Here is an 18135-nt window from a genome sequence, read left to right as displayed (position 1 = left end):
ATGTCGAAATTACACCGAACGCCACTCCGGCTCCTATTCAGCGAGACTTAAACACGGTCTTTACAGCCATTATTGCAACATGAGAGAGAAAAAAGTAGATCAGCAGCTGCAAACAAAAATATGGAAGAGCACAAACTGAGCACAAGTCCTCGGCCTGCTCATTAATAAGCCGTCCGCACAAAGCCACCATAGTCGCTGCTGAAAATTACCAAGGAAGAATCCATTACAATTAAAGATTGGTTGCTTCACCTCTCAGGAAAGGGAAGGGCTACACGTCAGAGAACAGCAACACCGAGTACTAGAGAGTCAGAAGACTGGATTACTGAGGCTTGCACTTAGATTCCCTTTAAATATAGTGATATATAAAATGAGCTGTCACTAGGATTTTGCTCCCCAATCTGAGAACTGCATGATGTAGGGGCCAACTACCCGACTCCAGCGATGTGTCACTTACCAGGCTGCTTGCTGCAGATTTTAATAAAATGGTTTTATCTGCGGCATACCTAGCAGCTCTCTGAATGCTGAGCTCTGTATAACCCCGCCCACATCACTAATTGGCTGATACTGTGTACACTGTGCATAGGCAGAAAGTCAGTGGTGGGGGCACGGTTATACAGAGCTCATGACTATGGATGACTACATGAGAGCAGTTTTACTAGTCCTTTAGAGATCATCTCCTGCTGATAAAACTGTGATTTTATACAAAATTATTGCAAGCAACCCAGTAAGTGACATCACTGGAATCAGGGTCTCTGGTTTTACACTATGCTGCTCTCAGATTAGATGGCCTGCTGACGGATTCCCTTTAATATCATGCAAAATGCACATTTAAAAGAGGCCCGGGAACCTTCTAACTAGACAGAGGCCACGATTCATCAATAGCTTTCTTTCCTGAAGTAAAAATATGGCTCTAAAAGTGACTTTAAAGTGTAGACCCAAAGACTTACCATCGAGCCCATACTCTGCCCTGTACATACAGGTCATACTCTGTGTTTTGACTCATCAGTGGAGGTCTCATGACCCGGACCCCAACCAAACAGCAACACTATGCAGAGTTTGAAATATATAAAAACCTTTTACAAAATGACAGCTACACTTTAATGTCTGCGCTTTATTTATTATGTGAGATTCTATATCTTAATTTTTGGGCTATGCCCATTTGGAAAGTAGTTGCTGCAGACCTCCAGCAGCAGAGTTCCCAAGGATGTTATTGGGAAAAAGGTGTGGGAAAGCCACCCGTGTCACCTCACACAGCGGATAATCAGCTTTTCCATGGTGGAAACTTGGCCTTACTTTTTTTTTTTTTTCTTTTTTTAAATTCAACAATATGGGTGCGGTTTTTAATATCCAAAGGTTGTAGCTTGAAGCATAACTTTAAAATATCATTAGATTTTGACCCAATAGAAAATGGACATGTTCTGACTGCCGACAGGCACTCAAAGCGAAAATCTGAGTCAAATTTGTCTGTAAAAAGACAACTTTAGATTTTAAAATGGGATTCGCAGGCAGCACATCCATAGCAAACAGTCTGCTCATATTAGCCAAGTCTATATTTACATCAATGTCCCGATGGAAATGCTTTACCTGGTAGAGAAAAAAAAAATCATTACTTTTTCAGCTGATACATATGTGCAAGAAGAGTGCATGCGCCCTCTGCAGCTCAATAGCTCCTAATAATGTACAATTCCATCTGCTCTGGAGGTCGTAGTGGTCCTTGTACCTCTTGGGCCCCCGTGCGATTGCATCAATGGCATGTCCACCCGTCTGACAAAAGAAAGAAATTGTGAAATAAGCCTTAGGATGCAGAAAAATGGCAGACGACTTGGTAGTACTCAAATAAGTCTCTTCTATCCCTATGGCCTTATCCAGATGTTCGCATTTCACATTCCAGTTCTATCACAGTTCTTGAAGGACAGAATACAAAAAAAGGGCCCTTTCACTGCTCCAGCATGGAAGCAATGAGTGGGCAAGCATCAACGATGGCAATCACACCAAGTGGGTGCAATCACAGCACCCGAGGCTGGGACTACTCCGGGGAAACAGGTGACCCAACAGACTAGATAACATAACGAGAAGCAGCACAGCCATACAAACTTTATTTTAGCAGATCATAGAACAGATCTAGAAGATAGTAAAAAAAAAAAAAAAAAAAACCACAACACTGTAAATGCATAAAATCAGGGCTCAGGGTGGCTCAGTGGTTATAGCACTGTTTGCATCACAAGGGTCGTGAGCTTCAATTTGACCAAGGGGGGCAACATCAACATGGAGTGTCCCCTGAGTGCAAGCAAAGAAGTCAATTTCTTCACTTTGCCAGCCAACATATTCCACGGCACTGTGGAGCGATCATCACACACATCAGCCCTTCACCCCAATGGGGATCACAATCTAATTACCCACATCATATTTTAGATTGTGGGAGAAAACTCAAAATCGATCAGTTACATTTTAGGCCAATCGGTGGTGGTTTACTGGAGCGTTTAGACAAGCGGCTAATCTTTCTATTTGCACAGAACAATCGTTCTTACGATAGTATGATGTTGGATATGCACAGAACAATCTGTATCTCATCACCAGTTTATATTGGACAATCAAGCCGAACAGGTCACTGGAAGCAAGGATCACCAAGTTGCGACTGGTCTACTTCTTTGGACACATCATATGAAGAGAATAATCACTGGAGAAGGTCATCATGGTTGGAAAAATAGAAAACAAGGCGAAGAGGAAGACCAGCAACCCGATGGCTTGATGCAATCAAGATAACGGCTGAGAAGACCCCGGTGGACCTATCTAGGTTTCCACAAGATCGATCTTCCTATAGATTCATCAAGTCGCCATGACTCGAGATCAAGATGAAGGCTGTTAAATATAAAATAAAAAAAGTCCCTCCTGATGAACAAGTGCTTTTCTTGTTCGTTGGGGGGGGGGGGGGGGGGATAGCTTGTTTAGATAGGCCGATAATCAAGAACGCGCCTTATTACGAATGATCGATCCTCGATTATTGGCCTAACAGTACTAACCACCAAGCCAGCCACCTATGCTGACGGGATAATAGGCTTCCTATGAGAAAGGCCCTAGCATGCCCGAGATAGTTACACTAGACCGTGATCCCTCATGGGCAACAAGGACAGACCTACAACAATGCAGCTGAAGAACGGCCCCAAGGACACCACATTCATGTTCACAATTACAGTACTATTGCAAAAAGATCAAAACACTGGGAGAAACCTTCAGAATACTGGAAATGCCGTTTCTAGAGGGCGGGGGAGGGGAGCTACAGGTAGAAGGTTTTGTAGTTGAGCAAGGTTTGCTTGAAGAATCGACAGCTATGATATTAATTCTACTTATTATTACACATTTGTACTAAAATAACCATAATGATAAAGAGAATGTGACTTCAGAACATGATCTTTTTGGGTTTTTGGATATATAAATCTTACAAATATCACATTGATCATCGACTCAAGGGGACCGATTCATCAAAGCTTTTACACCAGAAAAGTGTAAAAGCTTTAAAAATCTGTAAAATCTTTGTGGCCAAAAATGAATGACTTTTGGAGTCTTCAAGGTAGGTGGAACCAACTGTGCCGAAATGGGCAGAGCAGGGAGGAGCCGGGGGATGTGACGGGGCATGGCCATACCTGCCCTATTCATCACAAGTGTCAGCATTGTGTACACCAGAGCCATGTACCCCCCACTGAGAAGATGCAATGAATTAATTAAGGGTCAATGCGTGAGTTATGTTCATTTTGGTGAATTGGTCCAAGAAGCCCTGATTGATCAAGACCGACAATTTTCACATTGGTCTTAGTTAATAGGCATGTTGAAGATAGACGCTCTAACACTCCATTAATGAATCAAGAGCATCTGATCGGTGGGGTGTGCCTCGATTTTAAATGCCAGAAATCTTACTCCAGTCACTGACTGGAGTAAGACTTCGGACATCATGACTTTCTTTAATTAGATGAGCTTAGGAGCCAAACCCCTGCAGTGCCACTTTCCTACCCAGGTGTCACTTAGGACACATTCAAACGTTCATACAAATTGGTCCGAGATCGAATTGCCATGCACGGACTGGCCGTGGATCAGCTGTCACGGGTGTGTCAGATGTAGCAGACAGTCATGCTATAGCTGGTTGCAGAAGGTCACTTCGTTTGGCATTACAGACGCCTTCTTAAATCTGTCTTACTTTAGGACCCAGCGGCTGCCTCCCTCTTGCTCTGATTGACACCCTGGTCTGGGTGTTAAATACTTTCAGTTCGCTGCAGGGAGGTGCTGGTGATATTCACATGTTCCCTTGTGAAGGCTTGGAGCTATTGCAGTCAGCTTACTTCCTCTCTGGTGCTTGGAGGACGTTTGGTGTAATCTCTCTGAAGTCAGCTCAAGCTAAGTTTCTTTCCAGTGCTTGTCTCCTTTGTTGTCTTTAGTTTATAGTGGGGACTGACCAGTGCTCACCCCCACCCCCTTCCCTATCCAGGGCCTAGTTTTGGGGATATACAGGGCTTAGGTTCCTGTTCGGCGATTTGTGAAGAACCAATATAGGGACAGTTAGGGAGACAGGGTGACATTAGATCAGCCTATGGGTCTCCACTTCCCTTTTCTCTAGTGTCTGGGCTCCCTTCCCCTCATCCCTTCGTGCTGCACTGTCTTTCCTACACTGTGCGTGACATCAGCTTCATAGAAGTCCATGCATAGCGGTCCGATCTCAGAGCCATTTGTATGGACGTGTGAATACAGCCTTATTGTGGCGTGCAGATATCTGACATGGCGATAGATTTAGTGAAGACGGCACGACGATGCAGCCTTGCGGCAGGAGAAGGTGAATATTTTTTACAGATGTTTCTTGAAACATTGACCATTGTTCTCTGTATTTTTCCGTTTTCCCAGTACGACATATTAATTTGTGGTAGGAAATTCAAGTCAGGTCATAAATCACCATCTGATAGACACAAAATAGCTCCGAACAATACAATTTTCCACTTGTATAAGCAAACAGGAAAAACAACCCGGATCTGCAGAGACAGGGCAGTGCATCCTCACACCGAGCGCTGGGCTGTATTGCCTTTGGGATTTCTAACATTTCCCACATTACATATAATAATTCAGTTAGGAGTCTTGTGGCCGCTAATACACTGTATAACAACCCTCTCCGCTCACGCGGCCATGTGCTCGCCCTAGGACCACATAAAAGGTTCCAGTCCCTGGAAGAAGATGGGGAAATTAACTGAGCAGAAACAATTATTAAACTACTGATACAAGAGCAGCGATTTCAGGAGCTTTAACCAAAAAAAAATTAGACAAAGCTGAGGAGACGCATGAAAATTACAGATGCAGCAGATTAAAGGCATTCATCAATATAGGCCTTGTAGAGCTGGTTACTGCCTCCGTCCAGCTCCTTGTCTTCATACAGCACCCGCTCCCATTATAACCGGGGATTTCGAGCGGCTTGGACGCCTAATCAATAAAGAAGTTAATTGAGCAAACGCTTATCAATGTGTAACCCTTTCTTAACACAGCCGTATCTGATCAGTGCTGCAGGCTTAGTAATGGCACAGCGTAACAGCGCCAAGCTGCTTTCTCATTCTGCCACTACCGGTCCAGTAATGAGATGTAGGACATTTGACAATCTAGCTGCTAGGCAAACAATGCCTAGCAACCAGTCCCTTCCCTGGTGTTACCCGACAGTGACAGCCTAGCAACCAGTCCCTTCCCTGGTGTTACCCAACAGTGACAGCCTAGCAACCAGTCCGTTCCCTGGTGTTACCAGACAGTGACAGCCTAGCAACCAGTCCGTTCCCTGGTGTTACCCAACACAGAAAGCCTAGCAACCAGTCCCTTCCCTGGTGTTACCCAACACAGAAAGCCTAGCAACCAGTCCCTTCCCTGGTGTTATCCAACACAGAAAGCCTAGCAACCAGTCCCTTCCCTGGTGTTACCCGACAGTGACAGCCTAGCAACCAGTCCCTTCCCTGGTGTTACCCGACAGTGACAGCCTAGCAACCAGTCCCTTCCCTGGTTTTACCCGACAGTGACAGCCTAGCAACCAGTCCCTTCCCTGGTGTTACCCGACAGTGACAGCCTAGCAACCAGTCTGTTCCCTGGTGTTACCCGACAGTGACAGCCTAGCAACCAGTCTGTTCCCTGGTGTTACCCAACACAGAGCCTAGGAACCAGTCCCTTCCCTGGCGTTACCCGACAGTGACAGCCTAGCAAGTAGTCTAAAGCGTTTTCTCAAGTTTGAAAGATGACCCCTATCCATGGGATAACTTTCCGAGCAATGGGGGTCCAAAAGCTGCCATTATACCAATCCCAATGTCAGAGACTCTGAAAATGCATTAATTTTTATGGGAGTGATGAAGATACCTCTGGCGGTAAAACTGAGAATGAAAGAAGATGCGGAGCACATGATCAACCATCCATCCACACAAGGCTCTTAAGAGGCCCAGTTCTGAGGATTAGTGGGGTCCCAGTGATCAGTCCCCAGCAATCACGTAACCCACAGACACGGGATAATATTCAAACTTGACAATACTACTTTAAAAATCATTTAGGTCAATTCAGAAGTGGCACTTTGGAGGTGGGGGGGAGACAGGGGATTGCCGCTGCTGGCTGAATGAAGCCCTATGTACACACTTAAAGGGGTATTCCCATCTCCAAGATCCTATCCCAATATGTAATGGGGGAAAAAATAATATTAGCAAGTACTTCCAATTAGAAATGTAGTATAGTTCTTCTGATTCGCTGTCGCTTACCCCATGTGCAGCACATTGCAGTCGCTTAGGTATCCATGGTTACAACCACTTAGTTAGTTGTTTGTGGCCGCAACCATGCATATCTAAACTTCTGCAATGCCCTGCATATGAGGTAAACGAGATAGCTAATCAGAAGAACTATACATTTCTAATTGGGGGTATTTAAAAAGAATAGTAAGAATTAGCAGGAGCTATTGTCTTATGTTAATACATCCCCTCCTTTGTGCCTACCCTTTCAGATTTGGCAAGAAGGAGATTTGGAAAAATAAATAAATAACTGCTCATACTCCCAATTGACTTCACAAACTGCCTATCAAGTGCATGAAATAACATTTAACCTTAGTGATAACACACTATAACACTCTGGCATCTACTATGATTGCAAACAGCATTATTAATCAGCACTGAGTAACGTTTCTGTAGAGCCATTATCAGAGCATGTCCTATTAAATCAGGTTTGAGCATTACATATTTTTTATTTCATAATTGGTTTTTTTTTCATATCACAATCTGCATTAAAAATAATACGATAAAAATCTTGCAAATTTCAGGAAATTCACATATACATTACGCACAAACAGACTCTGACCCTATCCTTTCTATCAAAGCATCTAATGAGCGTGTGCAAAGGTCATTGTGACTGGAGGGGTAGCAGGTGAGCTGTGACATGGCCAATTGTGACTGGTGGATCCTGTGTTATCAGCTCTTTACTAGTCATTAAAACCCTTCCTCTGCTGATCAGGAGATTGCTGAAAACGCTTAATGAAAAGCCAGGAAGTAGGAGTCTAAAAAAGCCTTACTGGTCCACATTGGAAGATTTTGTTTTTTTCTTTTTATATATTAAAAAAAAAAAAAAAAACACAACAAAAAAAACATACAACAATGACAAAAAAAATGTTTAAAAATCTATCACAAACATCTGATTAAACAGGTACATTTCTGATGATTGCTTCCCTTCAATGATGGGTTAGAGATAGATCCATATGTATCAAGTTGCTATGAAATTCTCTTACCATACATATAGAAGTAGACAGAACACACTGAATAGTAATTATTTTTCATAATCCATATATAAAAGGTGTTATGTAAAAAAGAGAAAAAAAAAAAAAGAGTGGGAGAACTAGAGACTAAACAGATTCAGGCTCTCTGTGCAGGTCAGGAAACAGCGGGATATTCCACATGTTATGTCATCTAGCTGCTAACTACAAAGCGTTGGCAACTGTAGAAGCGAAAAACTACAAAATATTCAATCATTTTTCTGACTTTTCTCATAAGCAGAGATATATAATCAGTTTGGTAGTGGAATACAGATGTGGTCAGGACGTGGCACTTAGACGTGGATCAGACACTATATGGGAATATTTACCCGCTCATTCCTAGCCATCAGATTGGGAACACTTCTGCATCAAGCACATAGATTTCCGCAAAGCCCATTCAACCATTATGATGTGCTGTCTGAGGTTGGAAACCCAGAGGGCAGACCTCGGCGGGCCAAATCACGCGAGCCAGGGCAGACCTCGGCGGGCCAAATCACGCGAGCCAGGGCAGACCTCGGCGGGCCAAATCACGCGAGCCAGGGCAGACCTCGGCGGGCCAAATCACGCGAGCCAGGGCAGACCTCGGCGGGCCAAATCACGCGAGCCAGGGCAGACCTCGGCGGGCCAAATCACGCGAGCCAGGGCAGACCTCGGCGGGCCAAATCACGCGAGCCAGGGCAGACCTCGGCGGGCCAAATCACGCGAGCCAGGGCAGACCTCGGCGGGCCAAATCACGCGAGCCAGGGCAGACCTCGGCGGGCCAAATCACGCGAGCCAGGGCAGACCTCGGCGGGCCAAATCACGCGAGCCAGGGCAGACCTCGGCGGGCCAAATCACGCGAGCCAGGGCAGACCTCGACGGGCCAAATCACGCGAGCCAGGGCAGACCTAGACGGGCCAAATCACGCGAGCCAGGGCAGACCTAGACGGGCCAAATCACGCGAGCCAGGGCAGACCTAGACGGGCCAAATCACGCGAGCCAGGGCAGACCTAGACGGGCCAAATCACGCGAGCCAGGGCAGACCTAGACGGGCCAAATCACGCGAGCCAGGGCAGACCTAGACGGGCCAAATCACGCGAGCCAGGGCAGACCTAGACGGGCCAAATCACGCGAGCCAGGGCAGACCTAGACGGGCCAAATCACGCGAGCCAGGGCAGACCTAGACGGGCCAAATCACGCGAGCCAGGGCAGACCTAGACGGGCCAAATCACGCGAGCCAGGGCAGACCTAGACGGGCCAAATCACGCGAGCCAGGGCAGACCTAGACGGGCCAAATCACGCGAGCCAGGGCAGACCTAGACGGGCCAAATCACGCGAGCCAGGGCAGACCTAGACGGGCCAAATCACGCGAGCCAGGGCAGACCTAGACGGGCCAAATCACGCGAGCCAGGGCAGACCTAGACGGGCCAAATCACGCGAGCCAGGGCAGACCTAGACGGGCCAAATCACGCGAGCCAGGGCAGACCTAGACGGGCCAAATCACGCGAGCCAGGGCAGACCTAGACGGGCCAAATCACGCGAGCCAGGGCAGACCTAGACGGGCCAAATCACGCGAGCCAGGGCAGACCTAGACGGGCCAAATCACGCGAGCCAGGGCAGACCTAGACGGGCCAAATCACGCGAGCCAGGGCAGACCTAGACGGGCCAAATCACGCGAGCCAGGGCAGACCTAGACGGGCCAAATCACGCGAGCCAGGGCAGACCTAGACGGGCCAAATCACGCGAGCCAGGGCAGACCTAGACGGGCCAAATCACGCGAGCCAGGGCAGACCTAGACGGGCCAAATCACGCGAGCCAGGGCAGACCTAGACGGGCCAAATCACGCGAGCCAGGGCAGACCTAGACGGGCCAAATCACGCGAGCCAGGGCAGACCTAGACGGGCCAAATCACGCGAGCCAGGGCAGACCTAGACGGGCCAAATCACGCGAGCCAGGGCAGACCTAGACGGGCCAAATCACGCGAGCCAGGGCAGACCTAGACGGGCCAAATCACGCGAGCCAGGGCAGACCTAGACGGGCCAAATCACGCGAGCCAGGGCAGACCTAGACGGGCCAAATCACGCGAGCCAGGGCAGACCTAGACGGGCCAAATCACGCGAGCCAGGGCAGACCTAGACGGGCCAAATCACGCGAGCCAGGGCAGACCTAGACGGGCCAAATCACGCGAGCCAGGGCAGACCTAGACGGGCCAAATCACGCGAGCCAGGGCAGACCTAGACGGGCCAAATCACGCGAGCCAGGGCAGACCTAGACGGGCCAAATCACGCGAGCCAGGGCAGACCTAGACGGGCCAAATCACGCGAGCCAGGGCAGACCTAGACGGGCCAAATCACGCGAGCCAGGGCAGACCTAGACGGGCCAAATCACGCGAGCCAGGGCAGACCTAGACGGGCCAAATCACGCGAGCCAGGGCAGACCTAGACGGGCCAAATCACGCGAGCCAGGGCAGACCTAGACGGGCCAAATCACGCGAGCCAGGGCAGACCTAGACGGGCCAAATCACGCGAGCCAGGGCAGACCTAGACGGGCCAAATCACGCGAGCCAGGGCAGACCTAGACGGGCCAAATCACGCGAGCCAGGGCAGACCTAGACGGGCCAAATCACGCGAGCCAGGGCAGACCTAGACGGGCCAAATCACGCGAGCCAGGGCAGACCTAGACGGGCCAAATCACGCGAGCCAGGGCAGACCTAGACGGGCCAAATCACGCGAGCCAGGGCAGACCTAGACGGGCCAAATCACGCGAGCCAGGGCAGACCTAGACGGGCCAAATCACGCGAGCCAGGGCAGACCTAGACGGGCCAAATCACGCGAGCCAGGGCAGACCTAGACGGGCCAAATCACGCGAGCCAGGGCAGACACAAGAGTCGGGATCCAGATAGCAGATCAGCACAGTGGGAATTGAGTAAGATAAAGAAATAAATGGATTTGGGGAAAAAAAAAAAAAAAGGTTCTTTTTTTGAGTGTTGGTTCAGAGGGGAGAAGATGATGCAAAATAGGCAACAAACCCTATAAATGAGGTCCCCTCATCAAGAGAACTTCTTTCCATTAGCCCAATTATGGCTTCTAGATGTCTCAAAAATACACACCCAAACTCAGGATTTCCTTTCTATGATCCAAGGGGAGAACAAACTCTGAAATGCAGCTATTAAAGGCCTGTCAGGAGATTCATGCCACCAGGACCACGGGCAGCAAGAATCAGAATCTGGCTGTGTTACTTTGAAATGCTGCGCTGTTTTCAGAGAAAACATACTGTGAAAAGTCAGTGGGCAGCACAGTGGCTTTGCAGCGTTGGGGTCTTGGGCTCAAATCCCACCAAGGACAACATCTGCAAGGAGTTTGTATGTTCTCCCCGTGTTTGCGTGGGTTTCCTCTGGGTTCTCCGGTTTCCTCCCACACTCCAAAGACATACTGATAGGGAATGTAGATTGTGAGCCCCAATGGGGACAGTGATGGGGAGGTCTATAAAGTGCTGGAATAAATGGCGCTATATAAATGAATGAAATAAAAAGTTGCATGGATAACTAGTCCAAAGCAGGTCTCTGGTAGCTCCTCCCTGCCCCTTTGAGTGACAGGTCTCTTCCTATACACACAGGGAGAGACCTGTCAGGGACTGGCCTCAGACTAGTCTGCTGGGTCGCAGAATTCCTAACTGGCTTTTCAAAGTATGTTTTCTCGTTTCAGGGTAAATCAGATATATGTCTGCAATCGCACAGCCAGATCCTGATTCATGCTGCCTGTGTTCTGGGCAGCATGAATGTCCCGTTCCCTTTCAATAACACAACCATATTGACCACGCAGGGGTAATGGGCAGTGGCCATTTCTATCCTGGCAAAGACAATTGTGACCTATTCTCTCTATTTGGGGACGGTGCTCAATTCTACAAAGTAATCTGCTGCGTGTGCAATGACTGTTTTAGTCTAAAATGACAAACCAGATGATTTTCCTCCCTACATGAGCAAGGATTCTTCAAATCAAATGTTTGGCTATACCACGTCTGTACAGCAAAAAAAACAAGGGCAGCGTTCACACTATGCAGTTACAGCAACAGCAATTTAGATGGAACTAATACAAAGTCCTGAAAAAGCCTTTTTTATTTATTTAAATGTATAGAAAAGTAAATTACCAGCAGGCTGCGCATTCTTATACTGTGGGTCATAAGCTTTCATCATTGGGGCCTATGGCCAAAACATGCAACAGTAAAGTGCCTATATACAGAGCCATACACTGGGCAATACTCCGAAAAAGACAGAACTCGGCACCACAAGCCATTATAGTCATTGTAGAATTACTTTATCACCGAGATATCTAACCATAAGAAATATTCACATAGCACATCAAAGTCCAGTAATTACATGTGCACTGCGCCATTTTTTTTCCTTTTCTTTAAATCAGATTTAATGTAGATTGAAAGTGCTATAGAACACAGACAATGAGGGTCTCTGTGGGGGAGCGCACTGACAGAGGATCAAGGGTTACTGCAGACTGGTGCACTAAACCCAATAACAGCTCCTGGGGGTCACAGACAAAGATTCTTGTGCCACATACCGGGCACCAAAGAAAAGTGCAAGATAAAACTAAAGAGCAGACATCTGCAATTACAGCAACTTCACCTGAAGAACATTTGGCCGAAAACAAAAGTAATATCTTCAAAGAAAAAAAAATAAGTGGAATTATTCACTTTTGTTATAATGTTTTGTCCAGTTAGCAATTCTAATTTGTATCAGAGTTCTGAGTTCATAGAGAAGGGGACCTCTATACGAGACCCTCATAACAGCCAGAGCGGCTACAAAGGTGCTGGATAATCATGTATCAAACCAACAGACCACTGATGTAATGGTGTGTAATTCTTGATCTCTCCTGTGAGGGCGCTACAGAAGATATTAACACTTGCTCAATGGTGCCCCCAACTCCCTCCCCACAGATTATAGCCAATCAATGGAGGTTCTACCAGAAGGAGATGGGACTGGACCCTTCTGGCAAAAATGGTTTTGCCAATATCTATTTAAAGGAGGTTGTCCACTACTTAAATATCATCACTATAAGATTAGAGAGGGTCCGACACCACCACTAATCAGCCTGACGTAAACAGTGAACAAAGCAGAACAGAACAACTACTCCATATACTGTATAGTGGCCGCTGCATCTTAGCTCCTATTCTCTCCATTAAAGGGGTTGTTCACTATTAGATAACCCCTGCTTTATCAGTTCAGGGTCTTGAAGAAAATAAAAGCAATCTAAACTCAATTCCCACAGAAGCTCCATTCCTCCGATGATGGTGCTGCTATTCCCGGCAGATCACATAACCGCTGCAGCCAATCAGCAGCTACAGATTGGCTGCAGCTCATCAATATTCTGTCAGAGCGGATGTTTGCTCAGATGAAATAATACAGGGTGCAGCTATTCAAGGACTGCAGCGGTCACGTGACCCCCTGCCCCGGGGACAAACACCTCCAACATTGGGGGACCAGCGCCTCTGCAGGTTAGTATACATTGTTTATATTGTCTATAGGGCGCCAAAGTGACTAAAGGGATTTTCCCACAAACAAAGTACATTTTAATCAATAGATCTTGGAATAATAATAATTTCCACAATTGGATGTGTTTAAATAAAATGTTCCTGTGCGGAGATAATCCTATAAATGTTCCCCTGCTGTGTACTGTGTATAATGGATGTGTCTGATCGTGCGGGGACATTTTATTTAAACACATCCAATTGTGGAAATTATTATTATTCCAACATCAATTAATTCAAATAAACTTTGTTCGTGGGAAAATCCCTTAAGCAGGGGCAGGCCCAGTTTTGGACAACCGATTTAAAGCTGCAGACTTCAGTCTGGGTAACAACTAACATGAATACAGCATCCACCCAGCTTTCCCAGGCTCTGGAATGACCAGCTCTTTAGTTATCCATAGACAGGCACAGGAGCCAGGCAGAAAACTGGTCAGAAAGTGGTAAAAGAATTATTAAAGGCTGTGTGCCCACGATGCGTTTTTTTTAAGCGTTTCCGCAGCGGCAATTCCACTGCAGAAACGCTTAAAAAATGCTTGGTAGAAGGTCTGCCATGTTCCCCAATGATAATCCGCATGTGCAGTGCACATGCTGCAGAAATTTCCGCTGCAGACTATCATTGCGGTAAAATCCGCAGCACTACCAATTATTTTCCGTAAGCGCGGCGTTTTCGCTGCCATTGACTTGCATTGGAACACTTGGATTCCGCATCACTGCATCTGTACATGCGGATTACATGCGTTTCAATGTGCGGATGGTACCCGAGTGTGGAGGACAGGAGGCTCTCCTCCGGACCTGGGTACCATAGAACCTGTAAAAAAAAAAAAAAAAAAAAAAAAAAAAAAATACATATTATACTTACCTTCTGATGGCCCGGGTGTGTCTGTCTCAGCTTGCCAGCAGATTGCGGTGGACTCAAGGACCTGCGCTGAAGTCATTTAGTCATGTGACGGGTCACGTGACCGCTGACATCAGCAGGTCCTTAAATCTACCACGAGCTGCCGGCAAGCAGAGACGCATCGAATAAAGACACCGGGGGCCATCAGAGGGAAAGTATAGATTTATTTTTTACCTTTCTTTTACGGTCACACTATATAAATCCATGCCGGTTGCATGGATTTATATAGTGTGACCAAGTTGTCCAGCACTTTCCAAGTGATGCTAAAATCGCTTGTCAACCCGCACGCTTCACTTCCGCTTGTCCCTGGCAGGAAAACGCATGTACAATCCGCATGTACAATCCGCATGCGTTTTTTCTGCCAGGGAGATGCAGAAACGCTCAGGAGAAAATCCGGAGCATTTCTGCATCGTGGGCACATAGCTGTCGGCACTTCCTTTATTGGATGGGACACAAAGAACAACTCAGTGACACATACTTGGTGATGATTACGACAAGCCCCAAGAATCTACGGGGTATTGTACGGGGGCACGAGCACAACCGCCTGTACCGGGCAAATGACCAGCCACAGACTAATAGAACAAACACTCCCAACATTGGGACACTCACACTGTAGTCATTTATACAAATCAAAAACAGAATCTGCACAGGACACAAAACCATGGCGAGTATAATAATCAGCAAATAAAGATACAAGACCACCATCATGGCTCCGAACAATCGGCACAGAGATTAAGAAATTCACTCTCATCACAATGTAACAAGGATCATTTTGCTTTTACATTTACTGCAGTAACAGAAGAGACTCCTTCCCACTGGGGAGATCACCTGTTGGCAGCAGCCAGGACCCTCTTACACTTGGGGGGAACTTTACCCCTTACTAGCCTCCACATGTCCAGCTGAGCGCAGTCTAGTGCCCCCCCCGTTACCACCCGAGCGCAGTCTAGTGCCCCCCCCCGTTACCAGCCGAGCGCAGTCTAGTGCCCCCCCCCGTTACCAGCCGAGCGCAGTCTAGTGCCCCCCCCGTTACCAGCCGAGCGCAGTCTAGTGCCCCCCCCCGTTACCAGCCGAGCGCAGTCTAGTGCCCCCCCCCCCGTTACCAGCCGAGCGCAGTCTAGTGCCCCCCCCCCCGTTACCAGCCGAGCGCAGTCTAGTGCCCCCCCCCCGTTACCAGCCGAGCGCAGTCTAGTGCCCCCCCCCCGTTACCAGCCGAGCGCAGTCTAGTGCCCCCCCCCCGTTACCAGCCGAGCGCAGTCTAGTGCCCCCCCCCCGTTACCAGCCGAGCGCAGTCTAGTGCCCCCCCCGTTACCAGCCGAGCGCAGTCTAGTGCCCCCCCCGTTACCAGCCGAGCGCAGTCTAGTGCCCCCCCGTTACCAGCCGAGCGCAGTCTAGTGCCCCCCCGTTACCAGCCGAGCGCAGTCTAGTGCCCCCCCGTTACCAGCCGAGCGCAGTCTAGTGCCCCCCCGTTACCAGCCGAGCGCAGTCTAGTGCCCCCCCGTTACCAGCCGAGCGCAGTCTAGTGCCCCCCCGTTACCAGCCGAGCGCAGTCTAGTGCCCCCCCGTTACCAGCCGAGCGCAGTCTAGTGCCCCCCCGTTACCAGCTGAGCGCAGTCTAGTGCCCCCCCGTTACCAGCTGAGCGCAGTCTAGTGCCCCCCTGTTACCAGCTGAGCGCAGTCTAGTGCCCCCCTGTTACCAGCCGAGCGCAGTCTAGTGCCCCCCTGTTACCAGCCGAGCGCAGTCTAGTGCCCCCCTGTTACCAGCCGAGCGCAGTCTAGTGCCCCCCTGTTACCAGCCGAGCGCAGTCTAGTGCCCCCCTGTTACCAGCCGAGCGCAGTCTAGTGCCCCCCTGTTACCAGCCGAGCGCAGTCTAGTGCCCCCCTGTTACCAGCCGAGCGCAGTCTAGTGCCCCCCCCGTTACCAGCCGAGCGCAGTCTAGTGCCCCCCCCGTTACCAGCCGAGCGCAGTCTAGTGCCCCCCCGTTACCAGCCGAGCGCAGTCTAGTGCCCCCCCGTTACCAGCCGAGCACAGTCTAGTGCCCCCCCCGTTACCAGCCGAGCGCAGTCTAGTGCCCCCCCGTTACCAGCTGAGCGCAGTCTAGTGCCCCCCGTTACCAGCTGAGCGCAGTCTAGTGCCCCCCTGTTACCAGCTGAGCGCAGTCTAGTGCCCCCCTGTTACCAGCTGAGCGCAGTCTAGTGCCCCCCTGTTACCAGCTGAGCGCAGTCTAGTGCCCCCCTGTTACCAGCTGAGCGCAGTCTAGTGCCCCCCTGTTACCAGCTGAGCGCAGTCTAGTGCCCCCCCGTTACCAGCTGAGCGCAGTCTAGTGCCCCCCCGTTACCAGCTGAGCGCAGTCTAGTGCCCCCCCGTTACCAGCTGAGCGCAGTCTAGTGCCCCCCCGTTACCAGCTGAGCGCAGTCTAGTGCCCCCCCGTTACCAGCTGAGCGCAGTCTAGTGCCCCCCCGTTACCAGCTGAGCGCAGTCTAGTGCCCCCCCGTTACCAGCTGAGCGCAGTCTAGTGCCCCCCCGTTACCAGCTGAGCGCAGTCTAGTGCCCCCCCGTTACCAGCTGAGCGCAGTCTAGTGCCCCCCTGTTACCAGCTGAGCGCAGTCTAGTGCCCCCCTGTTACCAGCTGAGCGCAGTCTAGTGCCCCCCTGTTACCAGCCGAGCGCAGTCTAGTGCCCCCCTGTTACCAGCCGAGCGCAGTCTAGTGCCCCCCTGTTACCAGCCGAGCGCAGTCTAGTGCCCCCCTGTTACCAGCCGAGCGCAGTCTAGTGCCCCCCTGTTACCAGCTGAGCGCAGTCTAGTGCCCCCCGTTACCAGCTGAGCGCAGTCTAGTGCCCCCCTGTTACCAGCTGAGCGCAGTCTAGTGCCCCCCTGTTACCAGCTGAGCGCAGTCTAGTGCCCCCCTGTTACCAGCTGAGCGCAGTCTAGTGCCCCCCTGTTACCAGCTGAGCGCAGTCTAGTGCCCCCCTGTTACCAGCTGAGCGCAGTCTAGTGCCCCCCTGTTACCAGCTGAGCGCAGTCTAGTGCCCCCCTGTTACCAGCTGAGCGCAGTCTAGTGCCCCCCTGTTACCAGCTGAGCGCAGTCTAGTGCCCCCCTGTTACCAGCTGAGCGCAGTCTAGTGCCCCCCTGTTACCAGCTGAGCGCAGTCTAGTGCCCCCCTGTTACCAGCCAGCGCTGCCTCCGTTGCTCGCCGGCTGCCGGCACAGTCCAGCCTGGTCTCGCCTCCACCAGGGCCGGCAGCTGTCAGGCAGACATGCAGATCAGTGTCTGGGACTCGCATTAGCGGGTGGCGGCGGATCCCTCGTCCCTCCCCCGGGGCCGCTTACCGAGCTTTCCCCGGGAATCCTCCAGCTTCTGGATCTGGTTCTCCAGGAAGAGCATCGCGACCCCGAAGGTCAGCACCGCCAGCAGCTGCAACTTGGGCGGCATCATAATCCTTAGGAGACCCATCAACCTAATCTATGGCGACATAACGTGGGCATCGGGGGTTGTGGCGAGAGGCTCTGCCCCCAGCGCAGACACCCGGCGGCTGGGCTCGTTCCGCGGAGGAAACTCCAGCACAGGCTGCGGCTCCAGCGTGATCCGCTCACTGTGTACACTGACTCTCCGCCGCTCCTCCAGCTCTAGCCGCAGCAGCAGCGCCGGCCCATTGCGTCTTACGTCACGTTACCACGCCCCCTACGCATGACGTGAACAGCCTTCCTCCGTTTGACTGGTTGCTAGGTAACCAAGTCCGGCCATTTCCGATCTTCCCATTGGCTGGCGCTCTTCTCCCATTGAGTGGTGCCTCGTATACTCTGGGGACCTAACACATAGCTGCCATGATAATCGCCTGACAAGATAACAGCAAAGGTCAAAATCTCTTTATTTCTAGAACAGGACTCGCATTATCGATCCTCCTCCTCCGTATCAGGTAACTTGTGACGTTAATATTG

The 18135-nt window shown here is 50.0% G+C and overlaps 1 protein-coding gene across 1 annotated transcript in view; it reads right to left on the bottom strand.

Annotated features, from left to right (window-relative positions):
- HS2ST1 (heparan sulfate 2-O-sulfotransferase 1) overlaps positions 1–17882 on the bottom strand; it is a 164835-nt gene extending 146953 nt beyond the window's left edge. Inside the window, exon 1 of the mRNA XM_073643162.1 lies at positions 17527–17882. Coding sequence (XP_073499263.1) covers positions 17527–17650 — 124 coding nt within the window. The 5' untranslated portion in view covers positions 17651–17882. The remainder of the gene's footprint in view (positions 1–17526) is intronic.
- Between the last annotated feature and the right edge of the window lie 253 nt (positions 17883–18135).

This window comes from Phyllobates terribilis, unplaced genomic scaffold (genome assembly GCF_046119375.1).
Source record: "Phyllobates terribilis strain yellow unplaced genomic scaffold, ASM4611937v1 Scaffold_8__6_contigs__length_399053987, whole genome shotgun sequence".
Lineage (NCBI taxonomy): Eukaryota > Metazoa > Chordata > Amphibia > Anura > Dendrobatidae > Phyllobates > Phyllobates terribilis.
The sequence above is the reverse complement of the archived record's forward strand: the minus strand, read 5'-3'. Positions and strand labels throughout refer to the sequence as shown.